Here is a 19335-nt window from a genome sequence, read left to right on the forward strand (position 1 = left end):
GTCTACAAATACAACACACAATGTAAGCCACTTTAATCAGTAGTCTACAAATAAACTTCAGTTTTGATCAGTAGTGAAACTAAACTGGTTTAACAAACATAAAACAATAAACTGTTCAGGTTGAATGTCATACACATTGTCTCCCTAAGTGAGATTCACATTGTCCTGGAATTTAATCAGTTTCTCAAGTAAAACAACTATATCCTGAGTTAAGGTCTGACTCCTTCCATTCAAGTAAACTGGACTATATCCTGAGTTAGGGATTGACTCCTTCCATTCAAGTAAACTGGACTATATCCTGAGTTAGGGATTGACTCCTTCCATTCACGTAAACTGGACTACATCCTAAGTTAGAGATTGACTCCTTCCATTCAAGTAAACTGGACTATATCCTGAGTTAGGGATTGACTCCTTCCATTCAAGTAAACTGGACTATATCCTGAGTTAGGGTCTGACTCCTTCTATTCAAGTAAACTGGACTATATCCTGAGTTAGGGTCTGACTCCTTCCATTCAAGTAATTCTGCAAATGTCCATAGTTATGGTCATAATGATTGTCAACAACCTGATTTAAAGATTTCCTTCCATTCATCACATGCATGTTTACCACTCAGTCTGAATACATGTTCCGACTGTACACGCTGTCTTAAATTACTAATTATAATCAAGTTCTGGTATCTTTTGCTCACTTTCCCAGAACTGTGTACTGCTTAGTAGAACAAATGTTTAAGACTTGTTCTTAAACTTTTCCTTCAATGGCTGGCAAGCATATGTAATGTTTATGCCTCACTTCAGTGAGACGGTTTCATTGGCTTAAAGGCAGAATAGTTCACGATTTACTAATGGGATATTTAGTTTGATTCAAAGGTCCACATTTTTACTAATTAACATACTTGTTTCAAGTAATAGCGTTTGTGACTCGCATTTATGTGATATACTAATAAATCAAGAGTACTTTTGAGACATATTATTTAACCAAGCCAACTGTTTTGTTTTCTTCTAGAGGTAGGAGTGAGTAGGGATTGCAGAATTGTCAATTTCAAGCTCACTGTCATTCCACTACTGTAGAAATATATCGAAAATGATGATTGTTATAAACAATTGGAATGATTTCTTCAGAATAATACAGACCTGGCAAATGTAATTATATACCACACACTTTCTTGGGATACTTAATTTCCTTCCCTACTCAGTATTTTCTGGCTGCAGGGAGTTCTTTAAGACAATGTAAACCATAAAATCTTTATGACGAAGTTTTCCTCATATTTATTGCTTTCTTATAGTGACATATATTTTCCCATTATTTGCCCTCACTCTCCTCAGCTGTTTTCTTCAACTCTAGAGCTTCTACCCTAGATGTCAAAGCCTGTATTGTACCTTCAGCTGTTTCTATTGATCCCTTAACTGTTTCTATTGTGCTGAACCAAGTATTTAGGATATCCAGGTAGGATCCAGTAGCGATTGCTGAAACTTGAATTTGATGAATTTCCTGTGATATCTCATTCTGAAAATTGGCGTCTCCACACTGCTGACTGAGGGTTGTCAACGTTGAGCTGATGCTATTCCAGCAGGTCTGATACTCCATGGCATTCATCTTGCATGACTTAGCATGTCCATACAGTTTGTTCCTGTCTTCTCGCAAACTTTTTATCATGCCCTCTTCCTGCTGAGCCAGGGTAGGTACGATATTGTTAAAGAGAGCGGAAAGAAGTGTGACATCATAGTCTTCTATGTTTGTATTGCCTCCAGTTGGTGGGAACAAGATATCAATCTGGGACTGGTGTAATACCTTTCGTTTAAGAAGACCGTTGATGGTATTCTTGTTTTTGGCAAGATACTGGTCCAAAGTGCAGGTCGGAGTGACTGTGTGATGACTTAACAATTGTCTCAAAACCTTGGATCCAACATCAACCAACAGGTATGTCAGACGCATGAATCTGTCTGTATCACCAGCTGGTGGTGGTGGCATGGGAACAGCAGAAGCTGAAAGATGACAAAATTTATATAAAATTTAGTAAATGCATACACATTCTAATAGCATACATAAATGTTCAGGATATGTATTCATATATCAACAAAAATAGAGGCCTTTTCTAATGAATTTACTAAGACTATATTACCAAAGTATGCTGGATTTCTATTGAAAACACTAAAACTACATTAACAAACTATACTGGAATTCTACTGAATTTACTAAGACTATATTACCAAAGTATACTGGATTTCTATTGAAAACACTAAAACTACATTAACAACCTATACTGGAATTCAATTGAATTTACTAAGAATTTAATTGAGAAACTATACCAAATGTCTGCAGAATTTTCGAGGCTTACATAGTACACAAAATACAGAGGGTATTCTGATTCAAGTTTCTCCAATGAAATTAAAATCTGATATTACAGTTAACTGTATATTTAGCATGTTTGTTGAAGGTGCAAAGGATAACATTTGGTATGTAAACCTTGCTAAAAAGTGCAGTTGGAAAGCATTGCTTCAGACTCATATTGGTCACCTACAGAGATTTATCTCAGACACATGTACTGTGTAGAATGGGAAAAGTCTGGGAGTATAGAAGGAATTAACACAGATCAGTAATATAAATCTGAAATCCCCATTAATACACTGCTGTTTGATATGACTAAATAATTGAAGTTCTATTGTGATCTTTCTGTTCTGGAAAAGAAACTGATTGAACTGATGTTTAGATTGTTATTATTATGTGTTAATCAGTTCTATTATTTCAGTAGAATGACCCTGACATTTGACCAATTGACTCCAAAGCCAATTTGTTTCTGCCTTAAAACAAGTGCTAGCTTTTCTCAAATGGTGGCAAATGTTATTAGAAATGCATAAACCCAAAGAACATGAATAATAAAAGCACAACTGCCATATATATGTAATATTATAACTGCAGAATATTAGCCTGCAAATTTTATTATTTTATTTCAATTTTAAAAAATTGCTCCGAAATAGTCATCAGTGGTGATAGACTTCTGCTTCAACAAGGGTAATGTTGTCAGTGTAAAACAATCCGATTCTTTATCATTGTGCGAAAGTGTTTTTGATTGTGAAAATTAAGTGGTTGCTTGACAATAATTGTCAAAAACTGATTGAGGAACTGCAATTGCATTATGTTCCTTTTTCATTCACCATTCTGGATTCTACACTTTGCATTTTTTCTATTTTTCCTGAAACTGCACTCGTCATTTCATGTGTTCATTCTGCATTGAACCTGACTCAGTCATGGTTGTGTATAATAATCCATTGCTGAGTTTGTACCTTATGTTACTGTCTCTTAATTGTAATCAGTTCTTCAAAAAAAAGAGGCCTCAGAAGGCAAAAGACCACTCATATTGGTGTGGCTGAACAAGACCATTCACCTTGGTGATATTTACCTCAAAGCCAGTGTCTTACAAGGGATGTTGACCATAACCACTCACCTTAGAGATATTTACCTCAAAGCCAGTGCCTTACAAGGGATGTTGACCAAGACCAATCACCTAGGTGATATTTACCTCACAGCTGGGGCCTTACAAGGGTTGTTGACCAAGAAATCTGCATTATGTTCCCCAACATTAAGAAATGTTTCTAATTGAGCAATGGCAAGCCTACTGGATGGATGGAAAAACCTTTTGAGGAGAATGATGCCAACCATGGTTAAAATTGTTTGAGAAGATTTTTTGATGTTGAAATAAGGAATCATTGTTGAAAGACACCTGCCTGATGACAGATGATGCCCAGTACATGCCAGTCACATAACCATAATACAGCAGAAAATACACTTACAACCAGGTGGCCTAACATAATGATATCACATACATTTACAGCCTTTAGTGCTATCACAACCATAATATGACATTATATACAATAACAGCCTGTGGAGCTAACATGACCATAATATAATATCACATAAGCTTCTGACTGGGAATGATGTTGTTGTTGTTGCTGCTGTTTTGGGGTTTAACGCCATTTTTCAGCACACGATGGGTTATGCTTGACGGTCAGTATTAATGAATGACTGCTGACTATGGTGCATCATAAGACATATATAGTTACAATAGTGATGTGACCACTGAGTAGGACTAGCAATACAATGAACCAGAGCATGGGATGAAATTGGTACATCATAATACCTATATATAGTTACAATAGTGATGTGACCACTGAGTAGGACTAGCAATACAATGAACCAGAGCATGGGATGAAATTGGTACATCAAAAGACTTAATATATATAGTTACAATAGTGATCTGACCGTTGAGTAGGACTAGCTGTAATGGAATTTGTTATTTGGATTAAATACATGTACTTGGTTTTCTTTTCTGTGTACAGCGTTACCTCAGGGTGGTGCATCATAAGACATAAATAGTTACAATAGTGATGTGACCGTTGAGGTGGACTACCAATACAATGACTGACTAGTGACCATGAACTCATGATAGTCGCACCACTTGACCTTATGACAATGATGACTTTAGAGAAATTACAAAAGCAAAACAAACTTCAGATAAAATAACTGCAAAAAGAGAGAAAGAAGATTCTGAAAGGTAATTTCCTAAATTATTGAATGGTTAAAGTATACAATGAGAATATATACTTATATCCATCAGTAATCTCATAAATTATTGAATGGTTAAAGTATACGATGAGAAGAATATATACTTACACCCATCAGTAATCTCATAAATTACTGAATGGTTACAGTATATAATGAGAATATATACTTACATCCATCAGTAATCTCATAAATTATTGAATGGTTAAAGTATACAATGAGAGGCATATATACTTACATCCATCAGTAATCTCATAAATTATTGAATGGTTAAAGTATACAATGAGAATATATACTTGCATCTATCAGTAATCTCATAAATTATTGAATGGTTACAATATACAATGAGAATATATACTTGCATCCATCAGTAATCTCATAAATGATTGAATGGTTAAAGTATACAATGAGAATAATATATACTTACATCCATCAGTAATCTCATAAGTTATTAAATTGTTAAAGTATACAGTGAGAAGAATATATACTTACATCCATCAGTAATCTCATAAATTACTGAATAGTAAAAAGTATACAATGAGAATATATACTTACATCCATCAGTATCTCATAAATTATTGAATGGTTAAAGAATACAATGAGAGAAATGTATACTTACATCCATCAGCAGACTGCTCCTGGAAAGTAAAGAAAAATATATTTTATAGTTTATTATTCATTACCGCTTACGTGCCACTATGTGTAAAATTGGGATCCTCACTTATGTAGGAACAAGAATTACCATCCCCTGATGATATAAGATAAATGTTGCGATGTTGTGTAAGGAGTCTGCCATTTTTTCTATGACTGATTATCCAGGCTAAATATATTGATATTTGGTGGAAGGAATCTGATACAGTTTTCACAAAGATTGCTAATATGGGATAAAAAGAACACATTAAGCAACACATGTTATAGTATGTGAGGACTACATTGGCATGGGAAAAGCAGTGGTGATCCTTCTTGAATTTTATCAAACATGACCTTAAAGTGAAGCGCAAGGACCCATTGAAAAGTTTATATGGCAAGTATTCTAACCTATCATATACATTAAGAAGTAACAAGAGTCCCTTGAAGGACGCTCTACTGGGCGAACATGAATTCCGAAATTTAAGTGTCGAAACCATCTCTGATATGCTTTAATTAGCTACTGTGATACACATACTGCATATAAGCATTACACTGTTCATTAGAACAAAGTAGACATCATAAGAACACTTCTGGTGAAAACCGTATGTCATTATGATCATCAATTCAGGGACACTGACAAGACATTTATGAAAGTCATCATAGCAGCCATATTGGATATTGTATTACTGGCACCAGTTTAATTTAGGACTTCTTGAAAACCCTATGCTATCATGACTCTGGGAAAATGACACAGTTATGAAAGTCATCATGGCAGCCAGATTGGTTGTATGACTGGTGCCAGGTTAATTTAGAACTTTGCGAAAACTCCATGCTATCATGAATCAGGGAAACTGACAACAAGATATTTATGAAAGTCATCATGGCAGTCATACTGGATGTATGACTGACATCATATTCATTTAGGATATTTACTATATATACTACTTTATATTTACTATATATACATTGGATATTTACTAGGTACTCGGAAGAAAAAAAATTTGGACCAAAATCCTGTTGTCGAAATAATAATCCATGTTGGAGATGATTAAACACCAGTATTTTCAAGACACGACTCTCCTTTCAGGAGAAATAACAAGATGTACAAGATGCCAACTGTAGTGGTCAGAGGGAACATCATATTATCACCATTTTCATTACTGACCAACTGGACATCGTACAGTATGACTTCCTGCTCAAACAGAAGTGTGGTAAGATTTTAAAGATGAGTGCCATGGCAACTATATTGGATGTCAGACTGGCATCACGTTTATTTGTGACTGGCTGAACACTATGATGTCTTTAGTGAAAATTCTAAGCCAATATGACCAAACATGGAGAATGAATAACAATAATATGATTTTAATAATGACCACTGTGGCAGCCATATTGGACTTCATATTGGTATGATTTTCACTAAGGACCAATCACATATCGTAAGATGTCTTTTAGTTAAAACACCATCTTTATATGACAATCCATTCAGGAGGAGTAGATAAAACAAGAGTATGAAGATGGCTGCCTTGGCATAAATATTCTACATCAAATTGGCACTATTTTGTTCAGGACCAACTAAGCATCACACAAAGTCTTTGAGTCAAATGCCCGTGTTTTAGTTTGACCATCAATTAATGAGGAGAGGAAATAATGAGAGTTTAAAGATGGTCTCCATATCCTACATAAGATCAGCACCATTTACATTTAGAGACAATTAAAACATTTTTAAAAAATTATTTTTGCGACATTTCCTTGTTAACAAGACCATACACTCAGAAAATTAGCAACAACATGATTTTCAAGATGACCACTTCTATGGCCATATTGGATGTCTAAGCAGAACCATCTTCATTAAGGTCTATCATGACCTTGGGATGAATACGTGTGCACATTTTCATGGCAGACCTCCAAATAGTTTTGGAGGAGTTGAGATAACAAGCTTATGCTAATACATTGACAGACAGCGGAATACATATGATGGATGCATGAAGGAGAACAGATCACCCAGTAAGCTCATATTGTCTATGACCAGTTCAGCTAAATATCAGTATAACTAGTGAAGGGGGATCCTATAGCCTCAATGGGAATTAGTATTACAGACCCCCTTGGGAACATATAGCCTCAATGGAAATTTAACATGGAGAAAAATCGTGGGAACATATAGCCTCAATGGGAATTTAACATAGAGAAAAATCGTGGGACGATATAGCCTCAAGAGGAATTGAACATGGGAATTGGGACTGTATAGCGTCAAAGGAATTTAAACAGGGTGGGACTGTATAGCGTCAAGGGAAATGGAACATGGTATTTTTTTTTTAAAAAAGAAAAATTAAAAAAGGGGTAGGCAATGGAAAGGCTATCTCTTTTCGAGAAATATGGCTGGCCCTGAAAAGGGCCTTTGGGTTTTCTTCTTCTTCTTCTAATTTCTTCTTTTTCTCCACCAAGTTCTTATTTTATCTCCTACACTCTTCTTCCCTTTCTTTTTTTTCTTCTCCTCCTCTTCTTTCTTCTTCTCTTCCTCCTCTTCTTTCTTCCTCTTTTCATTTTCTTCTTTTTCAATTTTTTCGTTCCATTTGCTTATTCTTATTCTTTCCTCTTCATCCTCCTTCTCCTCCTTTATCTCTTTCATGACACCACTAATCTTATCCTTTACCTTTTTTAAGTTATTAATTTCCATCTTTACACGATGGGGACTATAGGAATAATGGTCTTCAACGAGTCTTATTAGCATCTGTTCCATTATTCCTAAGTTGTCTAAAACGTCTTGCAAGGTTTGTATTTTGTCCATTTGGTTTGACGCCATCTTCTTTTTATTCTTTGCAGAATGGTTTGAACAACGAACACTGGGGGTTCTTATAGTGAAAGCGCGTACGTGAAGGAAAACATCCCCCTAAAACATAAAATTGATCTTACCTAGATCATGACCCAACAACGCGCGGACGTGAAGGAAAACATCCCCCTACTTTCTCATTTCATATAATATAACCACAACTATACTCTCTACATACGCTAAGAATCAATAAATAAACCCATAATCTACTAGTCACACAAACTTACTTCACCATTTACAAACACAAACTTACTTCAACATTTACAAACACAAACTCACACACAAACACATACACTTTCACTATTAAAAAAGAGTTAGCGTTTATTTTTACACTACTCTACCTACACACATTGGCAAATTAATAGTTATTTCTTTTCTAGAGTATTGGGTAGCCCTGAAAAGGGCTGTTGGTTTTTTTCAACTCCAGATGCACCTATCTAATGGTTGCACCTTCCTGGTCTTGCGCCACACACGCATCTTCTTCCCCAGTCTTCTTTCACCTTTCTTCTGGGGAGCGCAGAGGGAGGATGATTCGCTTCAACACCCCAATCCTCTGTCTCGGAAATATTGAACGACATCCTCTCTTCTCTTTTCTTTTCCTCTTCTTCCCTCTCTCTTCTCTCCTCCTCTTCTTTCTTCATTCTTGCTTCTTCTACGATAGCCCCCGCTGATAGTTCGTTTACTATGCGCCTGGCATATTCCAGGTGCATCTGGAGTTCTAGCAGCTTCACAATCCTTGTATTCATTGTCTTGCTGTTAACAGGTCGACGATGGGCCCAACTGACGATTAATTTTTAATTTATACTGAAAGCGCGGACGTGAAGGAAAACATCCCCCTAAAAACATAAAATTCATCTTACCTAGATCATGACCAAAAAAAAAAACAACAACGCGCCGACCTAAAAGAAACACTCACTCACTTTTTTATGCTACCCATCACTATTTTAAAATTTTTTATAAATCACTTCAATAGACTATTTACATACGCAAAGCAATCCAATTTAACCCCAAATATACACCTCAAACACCAAAAAAAGACATCATTTTAATCTACTATCCACACCAACTTACTTGAGCACTTACAAACACACACACAAACACATACACTCTCACTATCAATAAAGAGTTAGTGTTTATTTTCACACTACTCTACCTATACACATTGGCAAATTAATAATTATTTCTTTTCTAGAGTATTGGGTAGCCCTGAAAAGGGCTGTTTTTTTTTGTTTTGCTATGGCATTCTTTTTTAGTTTCTAAGAATGCGATGTCCTCTGAGGATAGACTTTCTGGCGATAGGTCTGCTTCTTCGGAAAGAGAAGAAGAACTCTTTGGTGTCGATACAGCAATCGACAAAGCCTCTGTCAGCTTCAGGTTGTTGCTGCTGTTGTTGCTGCTGTTGCTGCTGTCTCTGAAGTCTGTACTTCTCTGTCCATTCTTCTTTCTCCCTGTTCATTTCTTCTCTGAAGAGCTCTTCTATCAGGTCTTCAGTGATTTTTAACATTCTCACATTCTCTATTTCTTCTGGCTTCGGTATCAGACTGTGTCTGACCCTATGCAAATTCACGTAGGCTTCGTTGAGCTTAGCTAGTTTGGAGCACATCTTCTTAGGAGGATGAGTCGACAATGGATGGTTAGACTGGGAACAAACCCGGTTCTTAAAGTCAAAGCGCGGACGTGAAGGAAAACATCCCCCACACGGTTTTCGAGCCGCAACGTTTAGTGAGTGTCATGAGAGGGATAGTAAGAAATGAAAGAGCATCAATTCAACATTCTTATAGCTAAACAAAAGACAAAAGCATTTTTTCAAAACACAACATTTTTTATTGAAAAATCACTTAACACTAAACAACAACTCTAACATTTTTAACAATAATCCAACAATATAACATCAAACAATTTTTTCAAATCACAAACATTTTTTTCTCAATTGGCAATCTACTTTAAACAGGACTGACAACGTTGTGAATGAAATTGTGATTTCCACTGTTGGAAATCATTAGGCCATTGATGGACACTACGTTTCCTAGCTTGAGACAAAAGATAAGCATAATGGTCACAAAACCATCGATCTACTTTCACATCGTTTCTAGCAGAAGAACGAGGATCAAAATGAGTCACTAAATGTTCTAAGGAATAGCCCAGGCTGCGATGATGCAGAAAATACACACAGTACTGTCCACACACCAAGGAATCTGTGCCTTGTAATTTCACATTATTGAATCGGGTAGTCTGAGCATTTCTTCTCATAAAGTCAATGATATCGTCTTCCAAAGGGGGCAATCCGTACGAATCGAAATATTCCACACATCCTTCTTGAGGAAAGTAAACGGCTACCCAGTGGGTTCCTGGGAGATGACTGTCGTCCGTGTTGATCACGTAAGCTTGATGGTCTTTAGGTTTGCGATGAGGGAGTTCATCTTTAGCACAGACGACAGGATTCCAAGAAGCCGTATACGAACTGTGGTTCAAAAGGTAATAAAGTTCCCAGGTATCCATTGATTTGTGTGTTTTTTTTCTTCACAGGTAATAATAAGTTGTCAATTCGATCCTGACTTTTTGCTTGAAAATGTCTGACGAATAAACGGTTATTCGTTCTGTTTCCTCACTCTGATTCAGGAGAGCTTCGATACGATGGATCTCTTGAGTGGTTAATGGTGGACAAGAATGTTCACGCAAGTCTTTATACCACTGATGCAACACGTCTTTGTTCGAGATGAGACTCCAAGCTTCGTCTAGATACTCGTCCAATTTTTCTTCTTGACTTAACATCAGGCATTTATCGTGTTTAATTTGACTGGGATGATCGTTTTGACATCCATAGCAATTTTTCTTGATCAATTCTGTTATTTTGTCGACCAAGTGTTTGGCAAAACAGGAGACTAAATGGGCTTCTTGTTCTGGCCATCTCGAATTCATCATGATCACTTCTTCTTCTTCCACTGTTTCCTCACATTTCATGTCTAAAGTTTCTCCACTAGGTAAAGAGGGATAACAGTCTTCCATGGTTTCTAATAATCTAGGATGACTTCTCTCAAACTGTTGATTTCTATGGTATTATCGAATTCTGCATACAGGATGACGTTCACTGTCTCTGGCAGAGGATTTGCAAACTGAAGTTCCACACGAATCTGGCCTGATTTTATAGGATGGAAATGTCCCTCGTCGCTGCCTTGGTCTGGAGTGAAATCGAAAGCCCACAAAGCATAACCTCCTGCGTAATCCTTGTACGTAATGCCGTGACTGGTGTTGGTTCCTAACTGGCCCGTGGCTTCGTACAGGGACAAGTACGATCTCAAGTAATTCTTCTTGGCAAAGTCAGGCTCGAAAGGTCGGGTACACAAGGTCTTGCCATCGCGACTGACTTCGATTTTCTTCACGTCGAAGTGTTGAAAGTGGAAAGGATTTTCAGCGAAGGCTCCGTTGAAGGCTGAATTCTCGACCATACCAAGGATTAAACGTTTGGGTAACTGTCCTTGAAACAGATGATCTTCGATCATGGAATGATGTCCAACGGGAATGGTGAACGTTTTCACTTCCACACGTCGTATGGGATACTTGGCGGTCGTTCTGCTCAACGTCTGACTGATGTCGTTTCCCACTTTGGGTAACACTTCCACGCGTCGTACGTAGAGTTTGGCCTCCTCGATTTGGCTTTTGGGATTGCCAGTCTTAGTAGCATCAGCATCAGCCAACAAATGGAAAGCGGTACTGCTACGATTCAGTCTCAGGCGAAGATTTACCCCGTTTAGCAAATATTTTTCTTGCAACCACATGTCCAAATGCAAACGATCTATCAGTTCTAAACTTTGTCCATTTGTGATTCTGCTTCGTCTTTCCCCAAAGCCGTCATTGTCACCTGCGTCACTTATCTTAAACTTGTTCACTTCGTCAGGTTCCCATACCACACAAGCATTGAGATGAGTGTCCTTGGCATCTATTCCGTACGTCAAGAGATTTTCCAGGTAGGCACGGTAAGGGTATGTATCCATGCTGCTGCTGACTAGTTTGTTATTCAAGTACAAGTCCACTGAGCTGAACAAGGAATGCATGAAATTGTTGACGGGAGCTATATTCTCAGTGTCTTCTACTGTTTTATTTTCCTTATCTAGAACTTTGACTTTCAGGTACAAGTAACTGCTATTCAGATCGATGTAATCTTCGGGCTGTCCTTTGATTTCAAACTCGATGGGAGCGGAATCGGTCAATGAGGAGACGGGATGAAATTCCACCCACTGGGATTCTTGCATGGTCATCATGGTGGGGGGCATGGCAAACAGATCCAGTTCCGTCTTGGAACAAGCGCAAGACTCTCGGTGCATCATTTTTTTGTTCTGTTCTCTCAATAATCGAAAACGTCTAAGTCTCGAAAGGTTCTTCTTTTCTTGGCCTTTCTCGCTTGAAGTCTGGTGAAAGGGTGTTTTCTTCGTCGTCGTCTCTTTCTGCCTTGTCTTTGCTGAATGCCTGACTCGGTAGCGTGCAGGGCATTTATAGGTGTGTCTCGGCGACCCAAAATGTCTTTGCCCGTTTGCAGCAAGACATTTTTGCCAGCCCTCATGAAGGCTTCTTTAGGGTTTTGTTTGTCGATGATGACATTTTGGAGAAATTCTTTGCCTTGTGTCAGTGCCGCATCTTTCAAGGCGTGCAATCCGCGTGTCACCATCGGTTTCAACACCGGGGCCACCGAACGAAAGGCCGATTTTAACATGTCTCCTAAACCGTGTCCTCTCTGTTGAGCAACCCCTCGGTACACTGGATACATGACTTACTTACGAGTCGTGAGAAAACCGTTTTCGAAAATGGAGTTTCACCGTGACTTTTCCTTTGGTGAATGGAATATTTTGTCCCAAATCTCCTTTTATAGCAATGTTGACCGTGTCCAAATACGACTTGCTGACGGGTAAATAGTGAGGATGTACAAATTCCCGGTGGACGTGGTAAGTGTTTCCACCTTCCTGGTCACTGGTCGTGGTACTATCCACTTTGAAAGGAATGACACGCAGTAACGGCACGGAGGTGTGTCCCACCACGTTGTACTCCACCACATCGGATTACACAAAGATCAAATTAAGTCCTTGGTTCAGTTCTACCGGTTTTCCAAAAGCTTTGTAAAAATCCATATTACTGTTGATCTTGGGGCTCATATTGTGTGTGACCATTTCTGCATGTCCACCCAAAATTTCAAACAAACTACCATTGAACCTGAAGGACAACAGTTGAGTATCCTGAAATTTCATCAGTAAGCGACGAGCCACTTTATGGTACTCCAGGGTGACACGTTTAGGATGTTTGTTCAGGGCTTTGCCAAAGGCTAACTCGAACCTGTCCGCAATAGTGTCCACCAAATGTTGGCCACTAAAATAAAACCCTGCTGGAATTTTCAAGGTGTAGATTTTGAAGGCTGGATTGCTGGCTTGTGTTGTGATCCCTGAAAACCCGCCGATTTCATTCATGGTCTTTTGTAATTGTTCGTTCAGGATTTCGACCTCAAAAAAGTTTTGAGTTTCAGTGATGTTTTTGATTTGTGTTGGGTGAATCATTTCTACCAAAGCCACTTCCCAATGGGCTTCGTGATCTAAGGGGATGGCCTGAGGTAATTTGGCCGTGTAACAGCACAACGTGTTGTTGGGAAACACCTCCATGGAACTGTCACTGGGTAAGGTTAAGTAAAATTGGTTTTGGTGACTCATAATTCTAGAGTTCTGTGGCTGTCCGAGGGGATATTACTGGACGTCAGAGACGTGTCTCCGCCCAAAATGGGGTTCTGATTGTGGTTGTTGGAGTGGTGACTGGCACTGGCACTGGACACAAGGTTCCCGTGGTTTCCGTTCGAGGAGAATTTCAGGGAGGGATTGGGAAGCAGGTAACCGATGCAACTGCTCAATAAAATGGTCCACAATTGTTTGTCTCCTTGTTGCAAACTCAAATTGGCGATGGCTGCCCCGATGACACAATACACCACGAAGATTTGGCAGAAAAAGACGATTTGCGTTTTAGGCACACGTTCTCCACACCACACCCACAAGGGTTGTTTTTGTAAATCTTGCACAGAAGAACTGGGTGAACAAGGAGTGGTCGACGTAGCTGCGTCTGATGTGTGAAAGGGCATGATGGTCACTTCTTCTTTTTATAGTCGATGACTTGCGAAGCGTCGATCCAAGAATCGAAACTGGGTGGATATCCTTTCCAACGTACTTTGACTTCTTTGACACGTCGTTTGCCCACTTTACGGGTTCTGCGTTCGAGAATGCTTTCGATGTCGTACACGTCGTCTTCTTTTTTGGTGACACGTTGTAACTCGGGCAAATAAAACGTTCCTTTGAGCACTTCTCCGTTCATGTCTTCCAATTTATAGACGGCAGGATGACGGCCATGCACTCGTCCAGTGACACGAAACAATTCGGTCGTCCAGTTAGGTAAGTAACCTTTGTCGAAAGTGCGTTTGGTTTTGCCAATGCGCACCCAATCTCCTACCGTCAACTCTCCACTTTTCTTGGGGACAGCCCTCGTCGGGGACGTACCAAACTGGCGCTCAAACACCAACACTTCGTTCTCGGGAGTCACGTCTTGCGGGGCACGTCCGATGCTTCGATGGTAAGATTGGTTGTACGCTTGCACCAGGTGCGGTAAGATGTCGATGTACTTCAGAGTGTGGTGATGCGTAAAATATTTCCACATGCGTTCTTTCAAAGTGCGTTGAAAACGCTCCACGATGCTGGCTTTGGTTTCGGGATTCTCGGTGGTAAAAAAATGAATGTCACGTTTCTTTAATTCTTTTTGGAAAGCTTGGTTCAGAAATTCGGTGCCTTTGTCCGTTTGCCATCGAAGAGGGTGACGACCGCTTTGTTTCAACACCCGTTGCAGGGCTCGCACTAACTCGCTGCTCGATTTGGAAGTCAAGGGCACGACCCAGGCAAATTTGGAAAAGACGTCGATGACACAAAACAAATATTTGTAGCCACGATTGTAGCTGGCCAAATGAGAGACATCGGCTAAATCGGCTTGCCATTGATGATCGATACCTTCCACTCGGGTGCGACTTCTGGCAAACTTGCGTCGAATGGGTGTGTGCAAAGTGTAGGTAGCTTGTTCTTGTAACCATCGTTGCACTTGAGGTAAACGGAGACTTTTCAGTCGCGTTTTGGCAGCACGATACAATTTTTGAACTCCTGGGTAACCTGCAGGATGCGAGGGATCGTAGTAAATGCTGGCTAAGACTTTTTCCATTTTTTGTGTTGATTGGTGTCTTAATAAGGCACCCACTCTTGGAAGAGGCTACTCTTTTTCTCTTGGGGTATTTTCTTGGATTGCAATGCTTTGCGTGTGCGACCGGCAATAGGTGTTGAAGAGGAGGATGTCTGAGCAGGGGATATCGGTTCTTGTTTCACTTCTGTCTTCACTTTCTTTTTCTCTTGTGATGAAGAAGGGGTGGCCATCATCTTTTTAATCCATCCAATTCTGGAGGTAGGTGGTGTTGTTAACTTGCGTACTTTTTCTGGTGGAGTTTGAAACCCTTCTTCTTCTTCTTCTTCTTTTCCTTTTTCTGTCTTGACCACTGGTACTGGTACTGGTACTGGTGATGGTGCTGGACTTTTCATCAAGGTCTTAAAATCTTTCAGAGTGGGTAGAGCTGTTTCGTCTAAAGCTTTCTGGTGAAAGAGTTGCAGTCGTTGCAAGAGTTGACCGTACTTTTGCGATTTTTCTGTTTCGGACAAATCTTGGCGATCCATCAAGGACTGCAATTCGTGTTGTAACTGGGACATCTCGCTCAAATGGGGATTGGGAGGTAAATGCGGGTTGTGTTGTTCTTGCCACCGATGGTATTCCATCCATCGTTTGTAAGGCACTAAAGCTAGTTTTCGTCCTTCCATGGGGTTGTCAGGGGTCGATTCTGAGATCTTGGAACTTCCGAGGCCTTTTTATCTTGCTCCCACCAGTCCTCCCAACATGGTTCCCAAGACTCCTTTCAGTATGGGGCCTAACAAGAGAGGTAAAATACCTCCACGTTGCACTAACATCTTCTTTTTTTGACGAATGGGAATTTTCTTTTGAACCATTTGGCGAAGAACGTGACGATGTTTGCCTAAGCATTGTTTCTGGTGTTTGGACAAAGGGATCGTGCCTTTCAAAACGTTCAAACAACATTCGCACACGGTATCGATGACCTCTTTGGAGGCCGTTTGAATGAGATTTTTTCGTAGGGGTGTAGAAGCTTTGGACAGGACAGATAACAGGTCCCCATGTTTGGTTAAACGTGGTGGCAGTCCTTTCCTTTTCTTTCCTTGGGGTTTTCTGGAGGGTGACATCTTTGAGTCTTCAGGAGCACCAAAAAAACACTGATATCCTACTTGGTCACAGGCCTTTTTTATACTGGAACGCGTCGCCACTGATTGTCTTTACGGCGTATCAGTTTGAGGACAGGCATGACACGTCGTGCAGGGGTACGCAACGGACTAAATCGAGCCAGTTCTTGCTTGGACAAATGCAGTAAACTTTGTAACATACCCGATCTTTCATGGACTTTGATTTTGGGAGAAGGTACTTTGTGAGCAGCAGCCACTGCCGCTAAATTGGAGGGTCCTGCCACTGGGGAAGTTCTTTTGGGGGTCATCAACGGAGAAGTTCTTGGTGTGATCAACGTCTCCAAGTACTCTTCAGTTCCTGGTGACATCAACGGAGAAGTGGACAAACGTGAGGCTGCCGGAGACGCAGTCACTGCCGTGGCAGGTCGTGGTTTGCGAGTGTAAGGTTGCGTCCTGGCCGGGGTGCCTCGCTTGCGACTAGTTTTCTTCTGTGGACTTTTCTTTTTCTGGGGACTTTTTCTCTGTTTCTTTTTCTGGGGGCTTCTTTTCTTTTTCCGGGGTGGTGTCTGGTAAGAGGAGGGTCCCGCCACTGGAGAAGTTATTCTTCTTGGGGACCTGGTCTTTTTCTTTTTCTTCTTGGGGCTTCGTTGGACTTTTGTCTTGGGGATAACTTTGGGGGCATTAGGATCCCATCTTAAGAGAGAGCGAATGATGACCCCTCCTAGAGTACCGCTCCCTCCAGGTTTCAAAATGATTTGTTTTTTGGTTTGAGTGTCGATGCGGGGATCGGCCAGTTGGACCAAAGCGACTTTGTTTCGATCGAAAAAGCGTTTGGTTTGATGAGGAATCTGAATGATTCCTTGGAGTAATTGACGTGCCGTCACTGTGAACCATCGTAAGACTTCTTTGAGACTAGCTTCTAAGACACGAGCTCGTGTTTGTGGATCTTTTTCTCGACTGATGCCATACAAGGCACGAATCAATTTGACGGGAAGATGCGACTGAAGGGACGTCATGTTCACACTGTGTGAGACAGACGAAAAAGGGTATGAGGTTTTTATAGATTTTTTCATGGGGAGTGAAATGAAGTCGAGAACGGAGACGTGTACAGGACAGGCCCTCCGTCTTGACACCAGTGGTGAAACAAGTGGGTACGAAATCGCAAATCCTCGGGAGTCGTAGGTTTCAAATCGACGAGTAAATAGGCGTGTGGCATTTGAGTGGCATCGTCGTACGCCTGAGTCAGCCAAGGCGTTCCTAACTGTTTGGCTAAGACTTGCACTTGCGATTTATCTCGAGGGCTTTTAAACAAGACCACGTAATGGGCATTGAGACTGATGGTACGATGGGCTTTACTTTGTTGAAACAAATTTTGGGTGATGTAAACGACACTGGCATTACGGTGATGCCCTTTGCGCGTGAACCACAGTTTAATTTCTTCTTCGTCTTCTCCTAACATGTCGTCGAAAATGACCAAATGGGTTTGACGGGAGTCAGAGACGATGCCGTCGTCTTCTTTAGGAATGCCTTCCACAAACACGATGGAATCGCCTTGACTTTCTCGCAAGAGGCTGTACGCCGATTGCCACTCTTTGTAACACCACACGATCCGTTGAGGGGGTCGATCGATCAAATGATGTTTATGTTCGATCAAACGTTTGACGAATTCGGTTTTGCCTGAACCGCTAGGTCCAGCAATGAGCATGTTAAAGGGATGGCGAAGATACAAAGCCTCCCAACTGGCACGATCTAAGTGTTCGTCGATGACTTTGACAGTAGAGGAAGAGGGAGCAGAGACAGCAGAGGTAGCCATGGTGTGAGAAATGTCACTTGTGACACGAAAACAAACAAGACAAGAGTTTATATACTTTTTCAGAACACGTTTATTGAATTTTTTTTTCAAACATGAATACGAAAGACAAAAATACATAAAAGCCAAAGGCTTAAGTACAAGGATAAAAGGCACATGATAACGATGAACGTGGAATAAACACAAGTGTCTGTACAACATGTTTTGGGTAATGTTCTAACCAGTTCTATAGTAGGGGGTAAGGTCACACAAGTGTCCTCCCGAAAGGGTCTTTCAGGTCTGTCCACGACAGTCCTGTCCTGGGTGACGGGTTCTTCTGGCACCGTCACTAACACGGGTTGAAAAGTAACTTTTTTCCTTGAACAACTCTCGTGCATACTGGGCCACTTCTTGGGTCCAAGCCTCAAAACCCCATTCTTTCCAGGCACGGACATCTGTCCAATGGGGATGTAAGTCACAAGCTACACACACATCGTCATACACGTCTTGGGTAGCTAAAAGTTGACGAATCTTTTTTTCCTGTTGAGGTTGAGAAGTATCCAGATGAAAACGCAAGGCTTTGAGCAAAAGGAGTTTTTCGTGACCATTTAAGGCCATTGAGGTGGTAAGTACTGATCGTAAAGAGTCCACAAAGAATCGGCTGGTAAACGAAATCCCAAAAAACAAGTCACTAAGACACACACCACTTGTCGTCCCAAATTGAATGGATAAAGTTCTTGTAATAATTGATGGTAATGATCCACGGTTTGAATATGGTCATTGAGTTCCTTCCACGGAATCTGTTGGATGACATGTGACATAAACCGTGGCATGGCAGCCTGTTTTTATATTCTCTTTTTTTTGGGATGCAATACACGTACTTTCTAGCCAGAGATCTTCGTTCTCCAGTAGGGAATCTAAATCTTGCATACTGTAACCGAAACGTCAGAGTTCGTTTAAGTGTTTCCTCTTCCGCTAAGCAGATTCCACGTAAAATATGTTTGTAATCCTTTAACTTGTCTTCCTCAATGCGTTGCACTAGGTGAATCTCGAAGTAACCATAATCATGAACATGTCGATCATTAGCGACCTCAAAGTTTTGAACAATGTCTGACCATTGAAAGAATTTCTGACGAATCAGTTCTCTTATACCATTCAGGTACCAGTGGTTAAAGATCTGGTGACGTATCGGATGCAATTGTTCTTTACGTTTAACTTGTATTTTGACC

The 19335-nt window shown here is 40.2% G+C and overlaps 1 protein-coding gene across 1 annotated transcript in view; it reads right to left on the reverse strand.

Annotated features, from left to right (window-relative positions):
* Positions 1–1053: 1053 nt before the first annotated feature.
* LOC149789666 (uncharacterized) overlaps positions 1054–19335 on the reverse strand; it is a 107774-nt gene continuing 89492 nt past the window's right edge. The window contains exons 14-15 of the mRNA XM_089973090.1: positions 5177–5195; positions 1054–1982 (exon numbers count right to left, since the gene is read on the reverse strand). Of these exons, the coding sequence (XP_089829216.1) occupies positions 1300–1982; positions 5177–5195 (702 nt within the window). The 3' untranslated portion in view covers positions 1054–1299. The remainder of the gene's footprint in view (positions 1983–5176; positions 5196–19335) is intronic.

The sequence above is a fragment of the Sinohyriopsis cumingii genome, chromosome 10 (assembly GCF_028554795.1).
Source record: "Sinohyriopsis cumingii isolate HCF-2022 chromosome 10, ASM2855479v2, whole genome shotgun sequence".
Taxonomy (NCBI): Eukaryota; Metazoa; Mollusca; class Bivalvia; order Unionida; family Unionidae; genus Sinohyriopsis; species Sinohyriopsis cumingii.